At 35.0% G+C, this 22,227-nt stretch overlaps 2 protein-coding genes across 21 annotated transcripts in view; one reads left to right on the top strand and one right to left on the bottom strand.

The window, feature by feature from the left end:
• Nucleotides 1–13,680, top strand: part of CCPG1 (cell cycle progression 1) — a 42,050-nt gene extending 28,370 nt beyond the window's left edge. For 4 of the 15 annotated variants that reach the window (XM_086321049.1, XM_086321043.1, XM_086321050.1 and 1 more), the window contains 5 exons: nt 575–826; nt 5,104–5,225; nt 8,944–10,349; nt 12,896–12,993; nt 13,555–13,680. In XM_086321049.1, the coding sequence (XP_086177175.1) occupies nt 575–826; nt 5,104–5,225; nt 8,944–10,349; nt 12,896–12,993; nt 13,555–13,571 (1,895 nt within the window). In that variant the 3' untranslated portion in view covers nt 13,572–13,680. Of the gene's footprint in view, nt 1–574; nt 827–1,922; nt 1,950–5,103; nt 5,226–8,943; nt 10,350–12,895 lie in introns of all 15 variants that reach the window. The other 11 variants (XM_086321041.1, XM_086321036.1, XM_086321042.1 and 8 more) reach the window with 3 other exon arrangements.
• Nucleotides 13,667–22,227, bottom strand: part of PIGB (phosphatidylinositol glycan anchor biosynthesis class B) — a 25,799-nt gene continuing 17,238 nt past the window's right edge. For 4 of the 6 annotated variants that reach the window (XM_086321053.1, XM_086321054.1, XM_086321051.1 and 1 more), the window contains 5 exons: nt 20,987–21,198; nt 20,014–20,078; nt 16,512–16,725; nt 14,366–14,546; nt 13,667–14,037 (listed from right to left, as the gene is read on the bottom strand). In XM_086321053.1, the coding sequence (XP_086177179.1) occupies nt 13,900–14,037; nt 14,366–14,546; nt 16,512–16,725; nt 20,014–20,078; nt 20,987–21,198 (810 nt within the window). In that variant the 3' untranslated portion in view covers nt 13,667–13,899. The remainder of the gene's footprint in view (nt 14,038–14,365; nt 14,547–16,511; nt 16,726–20,013; nt 20,079–20,986; nt 21,199–22,227) is intronic. The other 2 variants (XR_015134550.1, XR_015134551.1) reach the window with 1 other exon arrangement.

Raw genomic sequence — 22,227 nt, 5'->3', positions numbered from 1 at the left:
GAAGGGAAGGGCTCATCTGACTTCTGGAAGCCTGGGTTAAACTACAGTGCTTTGAACCTTGATTTGGGGCTCATAGGATGGAAATAAAACTAGGGGCTAGTACACTCAGGGAAACTTCTGGTAGTTATTGTCTTTTTTAAATCACAGGAACTGCTTGTATACTTCCCTCTGTTCCTTAAACAGTTGAGCTTAAATTACCTCCATTTGAAATTGAAGAGATAGAGTTGTTTTTTTTTTCACGTCTAGAAATAGCATTTATGGCGCTAATAGCAGTGAAACTTAATAGGCTGTGAGAATAATTGTTTTAATGGTATAAAGTATATGGGAGGTTAAAAAAAGAAAAAAGCCAAAACCAGACCCTCAGTGGCACACAATATAGTTAAAAAAAAGTCTTAGGTATCACAATTGAAATCTTTGGTTTTATGTTGATAAATTTGAAAATTTAAGATTTGTTTCTGTTGTGTTGTTTTTATTTTTGGCTGTCTTATGTAAAAAGGCACATATGGATGGCATTCTAAATCATATTTATCAGGAAAGCTTTCTAAAGTATTTATCTCCATTTTTTTTTAAACAGTATTTTCATCTCAGCCTAGCGACGACGAATCAAGCAGTGACGAAACCAGCCATCAGCCCAGTGCAACCTTTAGACGACGTCGTGCCAGGAAGAAGACTGTGTCTAGTTCAGAATCTGAAGAAAGGCTACTTGCTGAACAAGAGCCTGAACCCCCTCAGGAGCTATGTAAACGGCAGTTCAGTAGTGGTCTCAATAAATGTGTTATACTTGCTTTGGTGATTGCGATCAGCATGGGATTTGGACATTTCTATGGTAAGTATTTGAAAATTTGTTTTATATAAAGTGATGGTGAAGAGTGAGGCATTCTGGGAGCTGTTTTCAGTGTCATCCTTGAAATATATGACCTTAGAAAACATACTTGTTTGAGCCTTAGTTTTCTTGTGGAAATTGGGGTAGTGTTGCCTTACAAAGCTATTTGCACTTAAATGAAAACAGTATTTAAGAAATGTAAGGGCTGTTCATATATATATATTATTAGGATTATTTAAGTTCCATTTGTAACTATTTGTTACATTTGAAATGAATGTCACAGTAATTGGTGCTCATTCTACCTTCAGGGTTCATGCAGGCATTATATTTTATGACTTGTTATTACTTCTGTGATTCACATGACTTAAGAATTCACTTGTATTATACTTTGCTCAGTGTTATTTACATTGGTTAATTAATCTTATTTACATTGGTTAATTATTTTCTTGATGCAAAGCCTTTGAAACTACCCTCGTGAAAGAGGAAGGGATGCCACGTGGTATTTTTCTTTTGGGAGCCTAACCATTGAATCTTATTTAAGTTGTATATTTGTACAAAGATAAGACTATTTGAGAACTGAACATTTGTACTTTTTGCTTTATTAAAATTTTGAAAAAGTTTAATCAAATGTCTTAGATCTTGCCAACTTCACAACTTGCAGTTTGCCTTATATTAACTACATTTAGGATTTTTGCCTATATAATACACAGTTTAGCTTTTTGAGTAATCTGGTTCCTTCCAGTAGTGTGTTCCTTAAGATTCAGGAATTACATGTACCCTGTGTTGATTCATAGAAAAGATGTATTATTCAGTATAGTGTGATATGAGAAGAAACTTAGTGAAGATAATCAATTCTTGTTTAAAGTGAGAGAAAAATAAATCTGTTTCTTCTTGTCTTTAACTTTATATTAATAAAAAATAAGTATTTAGATGCCTGGTGGATGTCTGCTTGAATTTAATACTGGGACCTTTTAATTTGTATCTTCCCTTGAAGTTTGTTATAGTGAGATTTGACTTGAAATATATACTTAACTTGTTTATTATCTAGCTGGAGCAAATGTATGAACATTCTTTTGAGCATGGTTTTTTCCCATTGCAGGTAAACGTGGAGGTAACAAAGGAGAAGGTGTAATTTTAATCTTTTTTTATTACTAAAAAAAAATTGGACAGTGATTTAATGTTAATCCACATTGCATTAAAGCTCTGCAAAGTGCATGACCTTTAAGTATTTTGTAGAAAGATTAACTTAGGAGTGCTTTTAAAAACTGATAAATTATTGCCCTCTTATTTAAGAACTTTGTTACTTGTAAAATATACTTTATTAATTATATTGAAAATATTTTCCTGTAGTACTTCAGATTAGCTTTTCAGAATTGGAACAACCTTCATAATAATAGGTCTATACATTAATGAGACTGGCTCAGTGAACACAAAACTTAATCTGAATGAAAAGTTTTTCATGGTTACTTTTAAAGGATATCACAGGGTTTTTTTTGTTAATTGTGGCACTGATCTCAATACTTTGAGTTCTTTTGAGTTGATGTTAGAGCTAGCTTGAATTTCCCAGGCAGTGTGAAGTCAGTCATTGCATTCCATAATTAGTCATTTGCTTTATAATCATTTATCAAGAACACACTACTAAATCATTCAGAACATTCACCAACCTTGGCACCATGAAAATTTGGAGTGTCATATCTATGTTGGATGGAAGAGAGAACTATTTGGAAGGGCTGAGGATAGTAAAAGAATACTGTAGGTATCTGGTACTGCTTCAGGTCCTGAAAGTCCTTACAAATTTTTTGAAAATCACAATGAAGCACTTATCTTGTTCTTTCTTTTACCTGTAGACTGTTCATATTCTAAATTGACAGTGAAATTTAATTGATTTGTTTTCCTCATGGAGTTGCTTTAAGTATAGGCTGCCCTGCTTTTCAGCAAATAACGTAACGATATAACTAGGTGCTAAGTTATGAAGCACAAACAAGAATCATAGCTCAGGCTATGACACTGAGTCAGTCATCCAAGAGGAGGTAGGATTTGAGTTGGGTCTGGACTTCCACACACTCTAATGTGGAAGGAAAGCAGAACATGCTAGCAGTGGAGAACCTGATAACCTGAAAGGAAACTTGATAAGTTTGGGAGCACTGAAAAGACTGGCAGGATTGTATAGCCAGGTATAGAATAGATGTTTAGAAATAATGGAATATCAGGTTGGAATATGTGGGATGCAACTATACTGTAAAACATCTTGGAATCTGAGCAGGAGAGTTTGATTTATAGTGACCCGAAGCAGTAATTTTAGAGGAAAAGTGAAAAAGATAGTGTGGGATAGTGTGGGAATAGTCAAGTAGAAGGTTTGGTAATTCAGGTATTTGGTGATCAGGGCCTTGACTGTTGTAGTGTAGGTGGGGATAGAGAGAAGGTTGGTGAAATAAGGAACATGGAATACCAGTAGAAAACATAACTTTGAGCCAGGGATACTTGAGATAGTGGTGGTTTACTTTTTAAATTCCAAGAAGTGTGTTAGCTTCTTTACTTTAGGTGGTGGGGGGAATTAGAGGGATGCATTTTTTGGTCAGTGATAAAGTTAATAGATGGTGAGCACAGTTTGGTTTACCTGGCCTGCTGCAGTCCATGGGGTTGCAAAGAGATACAACTGAGCAACTGAACTGAACTTTATTTTAGAGTGAATTAGGGCAGGTGCTGAAGTAGTTTTGTTTTGTTTTACTGAAGACACCCCAAAAATTGTGCCCGGCAGGCAGATGGATGTATTGGCTTGAAGCTCTGGTGAGACTGAGACGCTTTATCTGTAGAAAAGAAGCCTTACTGCAGTGGTAGCAAAAACCAACAGTGGGTTAATGTGATTAAGGTAGGCAGATTTGTGGACAGAACCAGAAAGCCGTACACCCTGGGTTGTAACACTTTATGGTTTACAGCTGAAGGTGTAGAAGGGAAAAAAAAGCTAATGGTGGGATTGATTGATAAGGGGCATGCTGATAGTCATCAAACATATGCTGCGTAATAGTACCACAAACTCAGATCTCAACACATAGTTTTAAGATATTTCCCAGTGGCCAAAGATCATTCTGTTAGCAGTTTTGGGGGGGGAAAAAAAAGCAATTTTCTGTTGCCTTGGAACTATAGATAAATTTATTTTAATATTTCAAAAGATCTGAGATTTTTCAGAATAATAGGGAAACATATTTGAAATTTTTTTTTTTGTATTTCCTTTTTTGTTCTTTTGAGAAGTGAATTCTGACAGAGTATCATAGCTGTTAACTGGTAATAGTTGTCTGTAATTTGGCAAAAGTTTTTAGTGATTTTCAAGATGTATTAAAGAAATAAGTTATTTTTTCAGAAATCAATAAACTATTCATTATTATATTCTTTCACTACAAAATTCTGTGATGTGATGCCACTCAGAGATGTAGTATTATGGTTGCCAGATGCATTTGGCCTTCTTTTTGATTTAATGTTTTTTCTCATGCATGAAGCATGTAGCAGCATGTGAACAGCATGTCTTGGCAAATTAACAGTTTGATTTTTAGGGTGAAAATATAGAGCATCCTGGTTAATTTATGATTCATGGGGGTAGGGATGGTGATATTCCCATACAGGCCTAACTAGTGCAGAGTTCTTCAAAGAGCTGGCTTTGAGAATGGTGGATAATCATAGTTCGCCAGTTGTTTTCCTTGCTATTCTTTTTAGGCTTATGCTATATCATTTAGGCAAAATATAGTGAGAAAAAAATTTTCATTTTTCTTTAGTGACTTATAACCTGTGACTAGACTGCATGATTTGTTCTTTTCTCTGTTGAAGTGGGGAATGCAACACTTTATGTACCTCAGAGAGCCCTTAAATACAACAAACTTGAGTGCTTTCAATATAATAAGACAGAAACATGACAAATTATTTTGCTTGGTAGAGTAATATGGTCTGGCTTGTTTTAATCAAAAGAATAGTGAACTGCTTAAATATACCTGGTGTATGCTAAATATAATAAAAATTATATTAACCTATTTGGCCTGATTTATAAATTAGCATCCATCTGTTGCCATTTAATGAATGACACCATAAGATTTTACTTATTCTTTCTTTGTTTATATAATCAGAATTTTTTAAAACTGAAATATTTTGTAAAACTGTTGTATTTTGAAGAAAATGATCCTCTCTGGATCAAGCAGTTAAATAATATGCAAATTATGTGTTTCGTTGTATATTTTAAAATATTGGTAATTGTGACATTTATATATCTTCAATAAAAAAATTTTTATTTTTAGGCACAATTCAGATTCAGAAGCGTCAACAGTTAGTCAAAAAGATACATGAAGATGAACTGAATGATATGAAGGATTATCTTTCCCAGTGTCAACAGGAACAAGAGTCATTAATAGAATATAAGGTATGTACTAGTAACAAATTTATAAAATTGTGTCATCCAATAATTATTGTGCTATTCAGATACAAGTACAGTGCAGATTAGTAAATCAATAATAGTATTGGTAATTGTTGACTGAGTACTTGTGTGTCCTGGTCAGTGTTGTACCTTACATACAGCATTTCTTGCCACATCCCAGTGATTTAAGCAAGTATTGATACTAATTTTATTTTATAGATAGGAAAGAGATTCAAAAAAGCTAAATAACTTTCTCAAGTCTGGCAGTCAACAAAGCTGAATTTAATTTTGTTTATCTGACTCCAAAGATTTTCTTCCTAATCACTATATTATAGTTAACATTATTTTAATTGATATTATATATAAAACATTATTAGGCGACTTCCCTGGTGGTCCGATGGTTAAGAATCCACTTTACAGCAAATCAATCAATGTAATACACCACATTAACAAGTTGAAAAATAAAAACCATATGATTATCTCAATAGATGCAGAGAAAGCCTTTGAATACCAAAACCTGACAAAGATGCCACAAAAAAAGAAAACTACAGGCCAATACCACTGATAAACATAGATGCAAAAATCCTTAACAAAATTCTAGCAATCAGAATCCAACAACACATTAAAAAGATCATACACCATGGTCAAGTGGGCTTTATCCCAGGGATGCAAGGATTCTTCAATATCCGCAAATCAATCAATGTAATACACCACATTAACAAGTTGAAAAATAAAAGAATCCACTTTACAATGCAAGGAACACCTATTCGATCCCTGGTCCGGGAAGATCCCACATGTTGCAGGGCAGCTGAGCGCGTGTGCCACAATTGCTGAAGCCTGCATGCCCTAGAGCCTGTGCTCTTCAACAAGAGAAGCCACTGCAATGAGAATCCCAAGCCCCACATTTAAGAGTAGCCCCTACGTGCTGCAACTAGAGAAAGCCCTCGTACAGCAGTGAAGACCCAGCATAGCCAAAAATAAATTTTAAAAAACCATTATTATTATTAACATTATTTTTATAGAGCCAAGCAAAACATTTCATTCAGTGAGAGAGAAAGAGGAGAGTTTGTACTTTTCTCTAGGAGCTACCCTTGCTCGTGAGGAATAATCAGGCGGTCCTTTTTTCTGGTCTCATATCAGTTATGAAGACAGAGAAAGCATGCCATGAAAATACCTGAAATTCACCTAGGTCCAACAGGACTCTGCTTTCCATTCTGGGTTTATGAGGATTAGCAAAGTATTTCCTCTCTAGTTCTTGCTTTGGAAGGGTGTTGGGATTATAGTAAACTCAGGGTAGAAAGGTAAACTGTTCCTTTTTCCTTCCATTTCCCTAAATTACCTTCACAATGTATATGCTTCACAATGTAAATTTCCCTTCTTTATGTATATATTCTTTTTGTTTTATTTTTTTTATATACTCTTTATAGGGTTATGGTTGTATTTCTTTGGAAAACACAATCCCACTTAACATCTAAATTATATCTTTCAGGGATGGACTACTGAAGTTAATTGTAAATAGTGTAGTTTTCTCTGCCTTGAGCAGTGTGATAGTCATGTTAGACTCTGCGATCCCATGGACTGTAGGCTGCCAGGTTCCTCTGTCCATGGAATTCTCTAGGCAAGAATACTAGAGCTATGCCCTATTCCAGAAGGGCGTGGCAACCTCTTGAATTATAACCTCCTGAGTTGCCTTGAGCAGAGGATGTTACAGAAAGGAGCAGCCATTCTCTTCTTTACTATGACGGTTTCTGGTTGCATAGAATGATGTTGGCTCTAAGGAGACTCAGCCTGTATGGATCTTTACTGAATCAGTTCTTGCAAACCTCTTGTCTCCAGCTGCTAAATGTGGTTTGGAATTTGAAGATCTTCATGGAAGACCTGTCCAGGATCTGCTTTGCCACTTAATTCAAGATTTTAGAGTTTACTGGATACAGAATATTGTACCCTCTAGTCATCTGGTGGCACTCCCTGTGCTTGTGCATTTAAAAATAATACTGCATTAGTCTGTTGTACTCCATAGTTCACTTAAAAAATTATTGAAGTACGTTGATTTGCAGTATTAGTATCAAGAGTACAGCATAGTTGTTCCGTATTTTTTACAGATTATATTCCATTAAAAGTTATTATAGTGGCTATAATTCCCTGTTCTATACAATATATCCTTTATACAGAGCAGTAGTTTGTACCTCTTAATCCCATACCATAATGTGCCCCGCCCTTCCCTTTCCTCACTGGTAACCACTAATTTGTTTCCTATATCTGTGTTTCTGTTTTGCTTTTATATTTGTTTGTATTATTTTTTAGATTCCCCATATAAGTGATATCATACAGTATTTGTCCTTCTCTGACTTACTGCACTTAGCATAGTATTCTCCAGAGTCCACTTCTGTTGGATAAATGAAACGTGTTTTCTCTCACACAGGGAGAGCAGATGAAATGACTGTAAGGAAATTTTGATTTTTAATTTTTTCTTTGAAGATTAATGAGCCAGACAGTGAAATATCCATCTCAGATAGTTAATTTTTAAGTGGAAAATCTTGTCATTAAAAGGACTTTTTTTTTTGTCTCTGTCAGATATTTTTATGGTCTGACTGAAATGGATTAGTCATGGGACTTCCCTGGCAGCCCAGTGGTTAAGACTTCACACTTCCAATGCAGGGGGCACAAGTTTGATCCCTGTTCTGGGAATTAAGATCCTGTATGCCACATGGCATGGCCAAAAAAAGAAAGTCTTGGCAATTTCCTTGTGGTCTGGGAATTAGGACTCAATGCTTTCACGGCTGTGCACGTGGGTCAAAAAGTGAAAAACAAAATAAGGTGTTTTTTTTTTTTTTTTTAAAGAGGGAACAGTCATAATGTTTGTAGTCAATTTTAAACAAAGTTGAAATATCATTTTGCTGATTTATAAGAGATTTTAACTGACTAGATAGTGTTATAACCATTAATCTGTTTAAGCATAACCATTAATTTGTTTAATTTCTTGCTATTTTGATAAAAGTTTGTTACTAATACATGTATTGACAGGAAAATCAGGCCCTTCAAGGCTACCTAGCACTGCAGCAAAAGTTCTATAAACTTGATTGGACATAATTTCTCTCTCAGAAATGGTGCTGACTTCAGAGTTACATTGCTAATCTGGTCAGTCTCTTCAGAAACATTGAAATTGGAGAAATTAGTTGTAAGTGTTACCAAGATTTAGTCTGTTCTCTGAACTGTGGGAGAACTTATATGACTTACCTGAACTAAGGTGTTCATTTGCGTAGGACCAAGATCTTTCAAATAATACCGAGATTATTGAAAATTTTTTCCTTTAGCGAGTGCCATGAGTATATAACGGACTTTTGAAGCCTAAAGTCATCTAATATAATTTTACTTTTTATAAGATAATCTCCATCACTCAAGGATCAGAGAACCTTTAGTCCTTCCTAAATTCTCTCTAGGAGCCTTCCCAGTACAGATTGTGGAGTCCTGTAGTTAAAAGGTAGAAGGCAGTCTTCTTCCAGCATGCTTTGTTTTTATTTTCATGTAGCTGTTTGCTGTGCATTTTCTTGCATATGAACCTTTTATTTTCCAATTTTCATGTATTGAAAATACTACATAAAGGATAGTCTCTATGGAGATAGACACTAAACATTTATGGAGTATTTGTTATACCATTAAGATTTAAATTCATCTTTGATATTTTACTTGATATTTTTCTTTCTTATCTTTCAAAAAAATTTAGTCATTGAAGGAAAACCTTGCAAGGTGTTGGACCCATACTGAAGCAGAGAAGATGTCCTTTGAAACTCAGAAAAAGAACCTTGATACAGAAAATCAGTATCTAAGAACATCTCTGGAGAAGGAAGAAAAAGCTTTGTCTTCATTACAGGAAGAGTTAAGGAAATTAAGAGAACAGATTAGGATATTAGAAGATAAAGGGACAAGCGCTGAATTAGTTACAGAAAATCAGAAACTTAAGCAGCATTTGGAAGAAGAAAAGCTGAAAACACACAGTTTCCTTAATCAAAGGGAGACTCTGTTGGCAGAAGCAAAGATGCTCAGGAAAGAACTGGAAAGAGAACGACTAATAACCATGGCTTTAAGGGTAGAACTCCAACAGCTAAGCTCCAGCCACTCGTATGGCAACCCAGACTCGCCCAGTGTAGTGACTGAGAAAAAGGAAATAGAAATGTTACGGGAAAGACTGACTGAGCTGGAGCGCAAGCTAACCTTTGAGCAACAGCGTTCTGATTTGTGGGAAAGACTGTATGTTGAAGCAAAAGATCAAAATGAGAAACAAGAAACTGATGGAAAAAAGAAAGGGAACAGAGGAAACCACAGAGCTAAAAATAAATCAAAGGAAACATTTTTGGGTTCTGTTAAGGAAACATTTGATGCAATGAAGAATTCTACTAAGGAGTTTGTGAGGCATCATAAAGAAAAAATTAAACAGGCTAAAGAAGCTGTAAAAGAAAATCTGAAAAAATTCTCAGATTCAGTTAAATCCACTTTCAGGCATTTCAAAGATACCACCAAGAATATCTTTGATGAAAAAGGCAATAAAAGATTTGGCGCTACAAAAGAAACCGCAGCTAAAAAACCGACAACATTTAGTGAATATTTCCATCCACAGTATAAGGCACGTACACAAAACCAGAATAGTAGAGGCCCTACTATGCAGAGAGAGGGAAGGAAAGAAAAGCCTCATTTTGAAGAATTTGGAAAAAATACAAATTCACAGAAATGCAGTGCTGAGCATGACTGTGGTGGAAATTATAATTCTTTCAGAAAGGCTTGTTCTGGTGTATTTGAATGTGCTCAACAGGAGTCTATTAACCTTTTTAATGTTAAAATGTTGAATCCTGTAAGGATAGATGAATTTAGACAGTTAATTGAAGGGTATTTGTTAGAAAAACTGGATAGTTTTCATCATTGGAAAGAACTTGATCACTTCATCAATAAGTTTTTCCTAAATGGTGTCTTTATACATGATCAGAAGCTCTTCACTGACTTTGTTAATGATGTTAAAGATTATCTTAAAGACATGAAAGAATATCAAGTAGATAATGATGGCGTATTTGAGAAGTTGGATGGATATATATATAGACACTTCTTTGGTCACACCTTTTCCCCTCCATATGGACCCAGGTCGGTTTACATAGCACCATGTTATTATAATAGTTTTTAACATTTGTAGATTGAATAGCATTTTTATAATTTGATAAGTTTTTTAGAATGCTACTACAGTTGACCCTTAAACAACATGGGGGGTTAGTCTGCATATGACCTATGGTCAGCCCTCTGTATCAGCATTTCTGCATCTGAGGATTCAACCAGCCACAGACCATGTAGTACTGAAGTATTTACTATTGAAAGATATCCAGGTATAAATAGACCCAAGCAGTGCAAACCCACATTGTTCAAGGGTCAGCTGTATTTGTTGTAAAAGTACTTTTTGTAAACAAAAGTACTATTTGTAAAAGTATTTTATTGCCTTGGAATTCAGGATAAATTGAAAGATTAAATTTTAAGTTAAAATCTATTACAAACTGAAAATTTCATAAAATCAGTTTGACTTGAGCAAATGGTTTAATTTCTACCTTAAAAAATCTGAGGATATAAAATTCTATTTTAGCCTATTTCATTTTTTTCATTATACTTTATATGAAAAGATAATCACCTTAAGTTATTTCCTTAATCTTTTATTTACTCACTCACTCTGGGAAGCTAGGAGTGAAAAATACAAATTTCACTTTGAAATCAGAGTAACAATTCAAGTGTCCCACTTGCTTTGTCTATTCTACTTACCAACTAAATTATGATATTTAATACATTTATTATAGAATTATTATTGGTAGAGGCATGATCAAAGGGATAAACTTTGCAAGCCACAAGTTCTCATGCGTGTGCTTTATATATAACCTTTAAAAATAACATTGTATTATCCATTGCTTACCAGCTTTCTATTCTGTAACACAAAACTCTCCTAATCTTTGAATGTTAGCTTTATTTTTTAACCTTTGAGATATTTTTCTCTATATAGCTTTTTGAATAAATGTAATGTGTCAATAAAATAATGAGACTGATTTTGGTGTCTTTAGTCATTAAATACATATCTAGAGCAAAGTACTGTGAGGCTGTCCTGAGGAAAGAAATGAAAAATTCTTGCTGTTAAGGAGCTCAGAAGCTTTTGGAGAATTAGGTCAATACAAGAAATGCAGTGGAGATGTGGAGGCATATTATATGCTGGCCTCAGTCAACAGATGTTTGGGAAGCCTTCATAATAAGATGGCCTTTGAGCTGAACTTCTTTTTAACTGGTTTTTGAAGAAGTAGTGAAAACTTGCCTGCAGCAGATGGAGTACATTGCACTCAAAGGGAACTTCATTTGCACTGATTTGGAGATGTGAAGACATGCTGTGTTAAGGAGACAAGGTAGAGGTGGGGGGTGAACAGAAGAAAAGATTCAGATCATGAAGAACTTTTATGCTGGAGGACTTGTTTTATTGCATTTTGGGTCACTGGCAGCAGCCTGAAGGGTTTATTGGAAAGAGTGAAGCTAGATGCTGAAAAGTGGTTTTTGAAATGATACAGACATGAGCTGATGAGTATCTGAACTAGGGCAGTAGCAGGAATAGAAAGGAGGGGACAGATTTGAACGGTATATAGTAAGTAAAATCGGTGCTATTTCTTGTGAAATAGAAGTAGAAAGTAACAATGCCTTTTGAGATTTCTGGGTTGGGTCAATAGTTATATAGTTATATATATATGTCTATAGTTATAGGTGTGTGTGTATATATATGTATATTATATATATAACTGTCTAGTCATATATGGACATTAGCTACACTAAGGAATACCAGGGCTTGGGTGAGGGGAACTGAAAATGAGAATTGTGGTTGGTATTTATTGACATAAGTAGGGAGAATTTGTTGGCCATTAGTTATGTGACTCTGTCTCTAGTCCAGACTCTGTATATGTAGATAGTCTAGGCTGGAGGTGTTTATCAGACTCCTGAAGAACACCAACATCTAAGGGATTGTAGAGAAAGAAGGCTGAGAATGAATGATGGGCAGAGAGTGGCATTGTGAAAATCGAAAATCATCTCAAGTAAAAGGAATAATGTTACATGCTGCCCCCCCGCCCCCCCAAAAAAGAATGGATGTCTTGGTTGGGAATTGGATGGCCATGGAGTGTTTTGTTGAAGTAGTGACAAAGGTGTGATTATGGAGATCAAGAACTACACGTAGATATTGTTTATAAGCCTTAGCTGTTAGAGCATGCATGCGCATGCAGAAAAGAGGGAGGGAGGGAGGAACTCTGTTGGAACTGTGTATGTATCCCTGCTGAGGGAGGAAGCCACTTGGGGAGGGGGAATTAATTTTAATAGGAAAGGAGAAAAAATAATGGAAACACATCTCATTATTTTATTGTCACATTTCTATTTATCTTTTGAGTGTTTCCCCTGTTTGCCAGCACAGTTATGTTTGTCCATTTTTTCTTTCTGTAGGATAAAAGTATAAACTCACTGAAATCTTTTTCATATGGTTATACTAGGATTATATACTTCAGATTCATTTACTATCCTTTTTCAGTGTTCAGATAATAGATTAATGGAGAAAAAACATTAAAATTGTTTCTTGTTTAAATAAATTTAACTCTAACCTGGATGAAAAATGTGTTTACTGCTTTCAGTCGACCAGATAAAAAGCAACGTATGGTAAATATTGAAAGCTCCAGGCATCGAAAACAAGAGCAGAAGCACCCTCAGCCACAACCTTATAAAAGGGAAGGTAAATGGCATAAATATGGTCGCACTAATGGAAGACACATGGCAAACCTTGAAATAGAATTGGGGCAGTTACCTTTTGATCCTAAATATTGACCTTCACAACTAAGTTAAATTAGAAAACTGTAACAGAAACTTGGATGCTTTCTTTACTGTTTGGTGTTGAAACTAAGATGAAATTATCAAGATAACAATGTCTTTTTATCATTTCTAAGTATAGTTTGATGATTTTATATTATTACTCAGAAGTATCAAGCAAAAGCTTACTAACTTGCATTTTCCTGTAGTTTAGTTTTGCTGAATTTTTTTTTTTTTGGCACTGAAAATATTCAACTGTAGTTTTATTAAGGAAGCCAAGCATGCAACACATTTTGTGCATGAAATGAGACTTCCTTTCAGTGTATGAGCTTAAAGCAAGCTCAAATCATACATGACAAAGTGTAATTAACACTGATATTTGTGTTAAATTTCCAGTAGAGCTTGAAAAAAAAGTACATTGTGATGGAATTTCATCTTTAACATTTTATAACCTTACACTTGCTTCTTGTCTTTTTGTGGGTTCAAGAGCCCGTTGATTTGTGAAGAATTTGCTGCCTTCTTATGAACTTGCTGACTTGTTCTCTTGTGAAATTTCTTGCACATCTGAATACTGTGGAAGAAACAATAAAACTACACCATGAGGAAAACTAAAGGTCTTTATTTAAAATCTGGCATTGCATTAATATATGATTTTATATTGTGATTTTTTTCCCATACATTTCCTCAGTAGTGCTGTTTGGTAAAGCAGTTCATAGTGGTTTTGGCTAGTTCCATGAGTTTTACCCAGTATTTAGTAGCATCTTTCCGCAACATCTGAATATTTCTGCTCAGCAATCTCTATTTCTCTAAGATCTAAACATAGTTCAGAATTTCATCTTTGGTTGAGTTTCCCTTTTAACTTCCGTTCATAGACGTATATGTGACTTCCAGTTCGACTCTCCGGAAAGTGAGTGTGGAAGAAAACGGCAGTTCTCTCATAGTTGTTTGAAATTAGGAAAGGACTTATTTCCTAGAAGGAAATAAATGTTTTTAAGCAAATAAAAGCCACCTTTTGTTGAGTACTTTTCATGAATTTAAGAATGACCTATTTGTTCTTCTGCAACTTTTTTCTTAATAAAACAATGCAATTTCATAATAAAATAACTCATGGTAAGTAACACATATTCCTTGGTAGTTCTATAGAACTAGGGCTGATTTTGACCAGGGAAAAGACCAGTTAATAAAATATGTGTTGTAAGGGACCATTAAAAAAAGTGATATTGTAAATTTATCTGAGTGTTTGCTAAACCTGAGGTAAAATAAAATACCAAATTATACCTTTTTTCATATTCCCTTACCTCCTCCAAGACGCTGAAGATGATCAAGTGAGTAGGCAGTTGTGAATCATTTTGAAACTCCATATACAACCACTTTAAGGGATTTAGATAAAACATATCTGCTTCAACTAGATAATCAGTTTTTCCAGTCAGGTCTGGGGGACACTGGAGAAATCTCATTGGAAGTGGGTAGTGGACATGGCTATAAAAAGAAAGTTACCGTTATAGTTACAAGAAGTTAAAAAAAATTGTGACAGTTTTCAAATTACACTTAAGATATATCATGTTTACATAACAAAATGTGAAATCTGAATCTAAACTGGGTTTCACTTAAGGTGAAGAGGCACATCTTTAATGCAGTTTTCTCAAAAAATGGAGACAAAGATTCTTATACAGTGTAGGTAGCATAACCTCAAGTCCAAAGTAAAGAGTGAAACTCCATGTGAAGGTGGGAAGTCAGTCCGCAGCTTGTGGGACTCAATACTCTCTAACATTAGTAGGTGTTCCAGGCACAGGGGCTTTGGGACCAGGTATGTTACTTGTTAATAAGAGAGTAATATCTGGCAAAGCAGAAAACTCGTCATGAACCCGAAAGGATAAAGAATTCTTTGTTCTTTTCCTCTTTCTGCTCTGAATTCTTAAACGACAAGTTTTTCCTATTTCTTTTGTTGTTCTTAAATATTTATATAAGTATGATTTAGTAAAAAGAACAACATAGGTTCACGGATCAAAATCCAAATAAGTAACAGTTTTACTGTGGCATTGGAAGATTAGAGTATATGTAGTCTGTGGGGTCGCACAGAGTCGGATACGACTGAAGCGACTTAGCAGCAGCAGCAGCAGCAGAAAAGGTGGATTTAGCAGTTACTTGGGACATGCAAAAAGCCATGTTTACAACTTTGCCTCAGAAAAATTAATACAAATATTTGATAGAGGTTTATTTTTATCTATGAAATGTGTACAAAGTAAATTTACACAGGATCTTAATATTTCATGACTTTTACAATTTTGAAGATGAAGGTCTTGCTTCAAGGGGAAAGCAGAAACAATTGAGAAAAGGCTGCCAGCCTTATATTTCAGAGGTAGGTATCATACTTTTGTGTGTGTGTGTGCGCATGCTCCATTGTGCATTGTTGGAAAAACCTAAGATGAGAACTAGGTGAACTATGCAAAGCCTAAGATACCAGTCACTACAACCATGTATGGGAGAGCATCATGGTACCTCTAGGATTCCTGTTCTCTGTGGAGTTACCACTACTGAGAATATGGGGAGAGTGAACATCCCTCTCTCAGCTCTAGTCTTTTTTATATAGACTAGATCCTATCTTCAAGTTAAAGGGCTGTTTGAGGTCTTGCATCCATCTAACTGGCTTTTGCTGGACAATCCCAATTTTCCAAAAAAGCCTATTAATGATTGGCATTAATGATTGAGTTAAGCAGAGTATTCCAGAAGTGTTCAATTACTGTAAAATGATACCAACTTTGATACTGACTGAATGTGCACATGGAAAATTAACTTCAGATTAACTCTAGACAGGTAAAGAATTTTCTAAAGGAAAGCTGTTTTTTTTTGTCCTTTTATCCTTATTAGGCAATTGATGTATATAGCTCCCTGAAATACAAGCTTAGTGTCCATGATGTATTTTTAAATGCCCTGCATAATTAAGGCACTTTCACTGTTATTTCCCAGACACACTTAATCCAAGCATTAGAATATCATCTAATTGAATTCCCTAACTTTTACAGGCAAGACAGCTGATATCTAAAGAAAGTAAAAACACTGGTTTAAGACCAGGACAGCAGTCCCCATCAGTAAATCTGGACTTGAATCCTGTGTTCTGAGATCATTTACAAATTATGTAAATATAAGATGTATCACAAAGGTTTGTATTAAGATCAATGATACCTGAGTTTTTTTTTTTTTTTACGAAGAGTACCTTTTAAAGGTAGTATAAAATGCTGTATAAGTTTATTTGATCAGAGTATTTAAATGTAAGTTGTTTTGAATATTAAAGTATATTTAAAAGTGGTATATGATTTTCATTGACATAAACAGGAGTTTCAAATGCCTTATAATCATTTGACCAATTAATTTAAATTCAGGAATCTGAAAGGAGTTTTAAAGTAGTTTTTATAGTCATAGCATTTAGTGAACAACTTTTATTACCTGTAATAAGGGGTAGAATGACAAGGCATCATCATAAGTACTGAAGCTGAAGATATATTTGTATTGTTGTAAGAGAGTTCTTGAATATTAGTCATGACATCAAGAGTACCTCGTTGATGAACTAAACCAGTATAGAGGGCAAGGAGCATATTTGATAAGAACAGAAAACTTAGAGCTGGTTTCTTCCATGTTTTCAAGTTGTTTAGCGAGTATCCTATATAAAGATAGACACATTGAATGGTAACACTGGTAATTTTTTTTTCTTATAGCTAAGTGAATATTAATTGCAAATATAATCTTTAATGGAAGTGTACTACAAGCTGAAATGCTGTCATGGAAAAACATGTAATAAGCATTGGGTCATGTTTGTAATTTCTCTTGACTATTCACTGTCATTGTCCAGTATCATCCAGGTCTTGACCTTTTTCTAGAAAAAGGAATTGAAATATAGGGAATCCAGATTTGAATTCTAGCTTTGGCATTAGTTTCCCCATCCACAACAGTACCTTTTTCAAACAGGGGGAAATGTGTGTACAGCGCCAGTCCTGGTACATCGTTGATAAATATATAGACCTTGCTTTTATTCCATTTACTTCTCTCTTTTATCTCCCAAGCACTAGTGACAGATTGTGTACATACAAGTCTCAGTAATTCTGGAGGAAATTTAACTATGTATTATTCTTAGAAAAATATACCAGTAGGCTCCTGGGAGATTTTCAGTGGTCAGTTTGTGAGTGGTGGCATGGATCTGTTTCTGGAAGTAGATTTATGTATGTTTGTTTCTTTCACTGTTGTGTTGGGCAATCTGGAGATGCTGAAAATTAAGAGGGTGTTAAGTGATGCCTCTGAGCATGGTCATTGGAGGGAGGGTACGGGAACCAGTTCTGTAACACTGGTTATCTGACTTTTGAAACAGCACAAGTGTGGTTTGGCTAAAAAGATTAGAATATGGAAAAACAAAGTGGCCTAATCAGAGACAAGCAGGTCTGCAACGGCCACTGTAGTAAAAACAGATTAAGCAAAAACCCAGCCCAGAACTGGAAACAGCTCAAATGACAAGTTCACTCTAAGAATTTCAGCATTATTAGACTAGTGACACCTTTCTTCTCCAGGTAAGGAAACTGAGGTACAAGGTTATACAGTTCACTAAGGATCAAAGCCAACATTCTGATCTGGAATTAAGGTGTTTTGGGTGGGATTGGGGAAAGTTCAAATTAGGCAAGACAAGTTACTGTAGATTGAAAAAAACAGCTGTAGTTATTTCTCTTCCTGTGTCTTGTCCCCACACTAGCCTGAAGTTTGTCCTCTTAATTTAGCTTGGCTTTGTGACTTGGTTTGACTAAAAGAATGTGGTAGAAGTGGCAGTGTGCCGGTTCCATGCTTGGGCCTCCCTTGGATCCCTGCCTACACCCAGCTTGTTCAGCACCAGATAGCCTGCTGGAGAATGAGAGCCCCCAACAGAGGTGAGGTACCCTGACCAATAGCCAGCTGAATCCCAAGTATGCGACAGCCCAGCCTAGTTCAGCAGAGCTGCCTACCTCCTCCGCAGCTGATTATATTTGCATAAGTGAGCTCAGTGGAGAACTACCCACCTGAGCTGTCAATTTGTAAATAATTGTAAGCCACTGAGTGTTGAGGTGACTTGTTACACTGCAATCGCCAATAGAATTGTCATGTATATATAAAATCAGGTTAATATGGGTCACATAAGAATAGAGTAAAAACAGATTTGAGGTACAATATAACTCAAGATTTCAAGTGGCTAGAAAAGAAAATTGGGCCAGAAAACTGTGCCATTTAAAACATCTGGAACTCCAAGGAGACTGTTGTCGGAAATCATTCTTGAACATCCAGACTTTGGTCTAGGTGAACTCACTACTTAACTAGTCTTGTTGTTGGAACTCGGCATAACAGTTCTAATTCTTAGTGAAAGTACAAGTCTCCAAGGAATCAGAATTTTTGGCTCACTCAGGAACCTTAGGTACACGTGTCTGAGGGAAAAGCTCACATCCTGTGAGAACATCAGGGGTTTTTCTAGGTCTCTGTCCTTGAAGGATCTGAATGGACACAAGATGGAAGAAAAGCAGATTCTTTTCATTAGAAAGGTGTCTCTACAACCCACATGAGCATTTTATCTCAGTGTTTGGGACTGGAAACAGGTTACCAAGACCCTCCCACTTAAAGATTCACTCTCTTGGAATGGGAATGAGGATTTAGACAACTCAGTCTTTAAAACACTCTATTAAAGACACAGAGCAGAGAAATAGAATGGTGGAAAAAACAGATTATAAAAATGAAATGTAACCAAGTTCCTAAATTAATGAAACCAAAATGTGCACAGAAATATTTGTCCTCCAGTAGCATCTGGCAGTGTTCACCTGGGTGAAAAGTAAACAATTGTAACTAACTCAAGTGGTTGTTAAAAAGAAAAAAACTAAATCTGAATAGTACTTTATGAACAGAATTGTTCTGTTAAATGATCCCACTATTCTAAAGACTTGCCAAATAGCTCTTAGACTTTTATATTTTTGTGTCTGCATCTGTAGATGAAGTATGACTATATAAAGATATTATATGACACTAACTTTCATTTTAGTACTTTAGATATTTCAAATATATAGATATGTATGTTTGTGTCTAAAGAGAGTACATACAGCTGAGATATGGGAGATGATATTTATACTTGACCAAAGAAGGCTACTTAATGAATTTGGAGGGTTTTCTGTTTGTTTGTTTTTTAAGTAAAAAGTTTGATACCATTAATACCCTCATTTTTATGAGCCTCCAGGTCCAGTTTGATTATCATTTCTTCCTTCCATAGTCCAGTGATTTTTCTTTTTTTAGTGATTAATATTTGAAGCAAGCCAACAAATCATTCTGAATTAAACTTTAAGTTAATAAAGTTTCAATTCATAAATTTTCCAAACCAACATAAAAATTCATATTTTCCAGACCTTAGTAATATAAAACTTTTAGAAGTCACATGTAAAAAACTTACTGCAAAGACCTAGTGGAGATACGGAGAAAGGTGGCAAATGAAACCAGAGGTGTGAATCACGTTAAAAACTGCATATGCGTTGGGACTGAGTCTTGAAAGGATAAATGTATATAAAGCATTAAAAACTAGTTTCAACATTAATTTTCCATTTGTGGAATGTAAAACTTGTAGTTTAACCATAAATTTAAATTAGCTATTCTGAAATAGACGTATTACTTTTTAGTGAAAGATTTCTAACAGCCAGAAGGACCACCATCAAAAGGTGCTATAGATGCTGGATCCTTGTATTTTTATCTCACTTTACAGGACACAGGAAAAAGGGCATTTAGGGAAGAAAATGGATATTTTGGCTACAGAAAGGGAAAGCTGCAGTAATATAATCAATTTGTAATTAAGGAGCAATCCTTACTTAGCCTAGTAGAAAATAATATTTTAGAGTTTAATAAGCATTGATTGTCCTTGGTTTATTATTGTTTTTTTTCTCTATTTTACAAAAATACTTACCACAGAACACCATACAAAATGGTAAAACTGGATAGATAAACCTGAATTCTTTGTGGCTCAACATGCTATAATAAAAAGAAGATATTCAAAGAAGATATTATTTTCTCATATTAAATGATACTTTAAGAAATTAATGTATTTAAAATGAATATAATTAACATGATCTGTTTTTGTAATTATGAGACTGAATTTCATGCTTCAGGAATCAGTCTATTTTTCAGTTATATGGTGGTGATGATGTGTTAAAAGTAATGCCAACAGTTGATGTCAAAGTGAAATTCTAAAGTACAACTGCATTCTAAAAAAAGGGATTTCTGTTACCAACGCAAGTAATATTACTCAAATTTCAAACAGAAATGTACATTTTCATTTAGAATTACAGTACTTAAAATTGTGGTGGTTTCTGTTTTTTAAAAGCAAATACAATTTTCAACCTCTTAAAATTGAATATAATATTATTAAGCAAACTATATGTATCAGAAGGGCTTCCCTGGTGGCTCAGACTGTAAAGAATCTGCCTGCAATGCAGGAGACTTGGGTTTGATCCCTGGGTTGGGAAGATCTGGAGAATGTATTAAAAGTATTCAGATGGTCTGAGCATCAGCATTTGTTTGATATTTAAACGCTAAGTCGTGTCCGACTCTTTCCAACCCTATGAATTGCAGCCCACCAGGCTCCTCTGTCCATAGGATTTCCCAGGCAAGAACACTGGAGTGGGTTGCCATTTCTTTCATCTTCCCGACCCAGGGATTGAACCCACGTCTCTTGTGTTACAGGCGGATTCTTTACCACTGAGTCACCAGGGAAGCCCTGAGAACCAGCATAATCACTGCATTTTCAATCTGCTAAATAATCCCCACTAACAAATCATAAGAATTAATGAACCTGCAAAAGATAAATAGTTTACCTTTCAAAGAATTTAATTTCTTGGTAACATTTAAAAAATGAACTATTTGAACAAATAAAATCTTACCTATAAACTAGTAGTGTCCATAGCACAGTCACCAAAAATATCCTGTACCTCTTTGGGGCTAGAAAGCAGCCATGAATAAAGAAGGGTAAGTGAGTACCCAGGACAGCTGGAAATCCTTGACTGAAGTACCAGTGCCATGGATGAGAACCATAAAATGATCCCAAATCCTGTAGTACATTGAATTTCAAAAAATTGTATTGAACCAGAGTCCACTGGGATAGTTGAAGGAAAAAGAAATAGAAATGTGTTAATGCCAAGTATGGGTTTTTGGCCTTAGGGAATTTGGCATAATCATGAAATTAAATCAGAATGAAGTCTGAATACTAGGTAGTTTACATTGATAATTTTGAATATGTAATAATTCTTTTTTATACTGTTATGGTTTATAATAGTATACTGAATACAGTTCCCTGTGCTATATAATAGAATCTTGTTTACCCATTGTCCATATAATAATTTGCATCTAATCGTAAACTTCCAATCCAACCCTCCCTCCACCCTCTTCCCCTTGGCAACCACAAGCCTGTTCTCTTGTCCCTGAGTCTGTTTTTGTTTCACAGATAGGTTCATCTGTGTCCTGTTTTATAGATTCCACATATAAATGATAATGGTATTTGTCTTTATCTGACTGACTTCATTTAGTATGATCATCTCTTGTTGCATCCATGTTGCTGCACATGGCATTACTTCAGTCTTTTTTTATGGCTAAGTAGTATTCCGTTGTATGTTTATCCATTTATCTGTCAATGGATATTTACATTGTTTCCATGTTTTGGCTATTGTGAATAATGCTGCTATGAACATAATGGTGCCAGTATCTTTTTAGATTTAAGTTTTGTCTCGATATGTGGAAAAAGTCCCAGGAGTGGGATTGCTGGATCACATGGTAATTCTGTTTTTCATTTTCTGAGGAACCTTCATACTGTTTTCCATAGTGGCTGTACCATAAGCTTACATTCCCACCAAAGGTGTAAGAGGGTTCCCTTTTCTCCACATTCTCTCATGCATTTGTTAATTGTAGTTTTTAATGATGGCCATTCTGACCAGTGTGAACTGGTACCTCACTGTAATTTTGATTTGCATTTTTCTAATAGTGACGATGAACATCTTTTCATGTACCTATTGGCCATTGTATTTCTTCTTTGGAGAAATGTCTGTTTAGGTTTTCTGCCCACTTTTCGATTGGGTTGTTTGTTTTTCTGTTGTTGAGTTATATGAACTGTTGGCATATTCTGTAAATT

The sequence above is a fragment of the Bos grunniens genome, chromosome 10 (genome assembly GCF_055505025.1).
Source record: "Bos grunniens cultivar Pamir isolate PY7600 chromosome 10, Bosgru_T2T1.0, whole genome shotgun sequence".
NCBI classification, from domain to species: Eukaryota; Metazoa; Chordata; class Mammalia; order Artiodactyla; family Bovidae; genus Bos; species Bos grunniens.
Note: the sequence above shows the minus strand (reverse complement) of the source record. Positions and strands in the feature narration are given on the sequence as shown.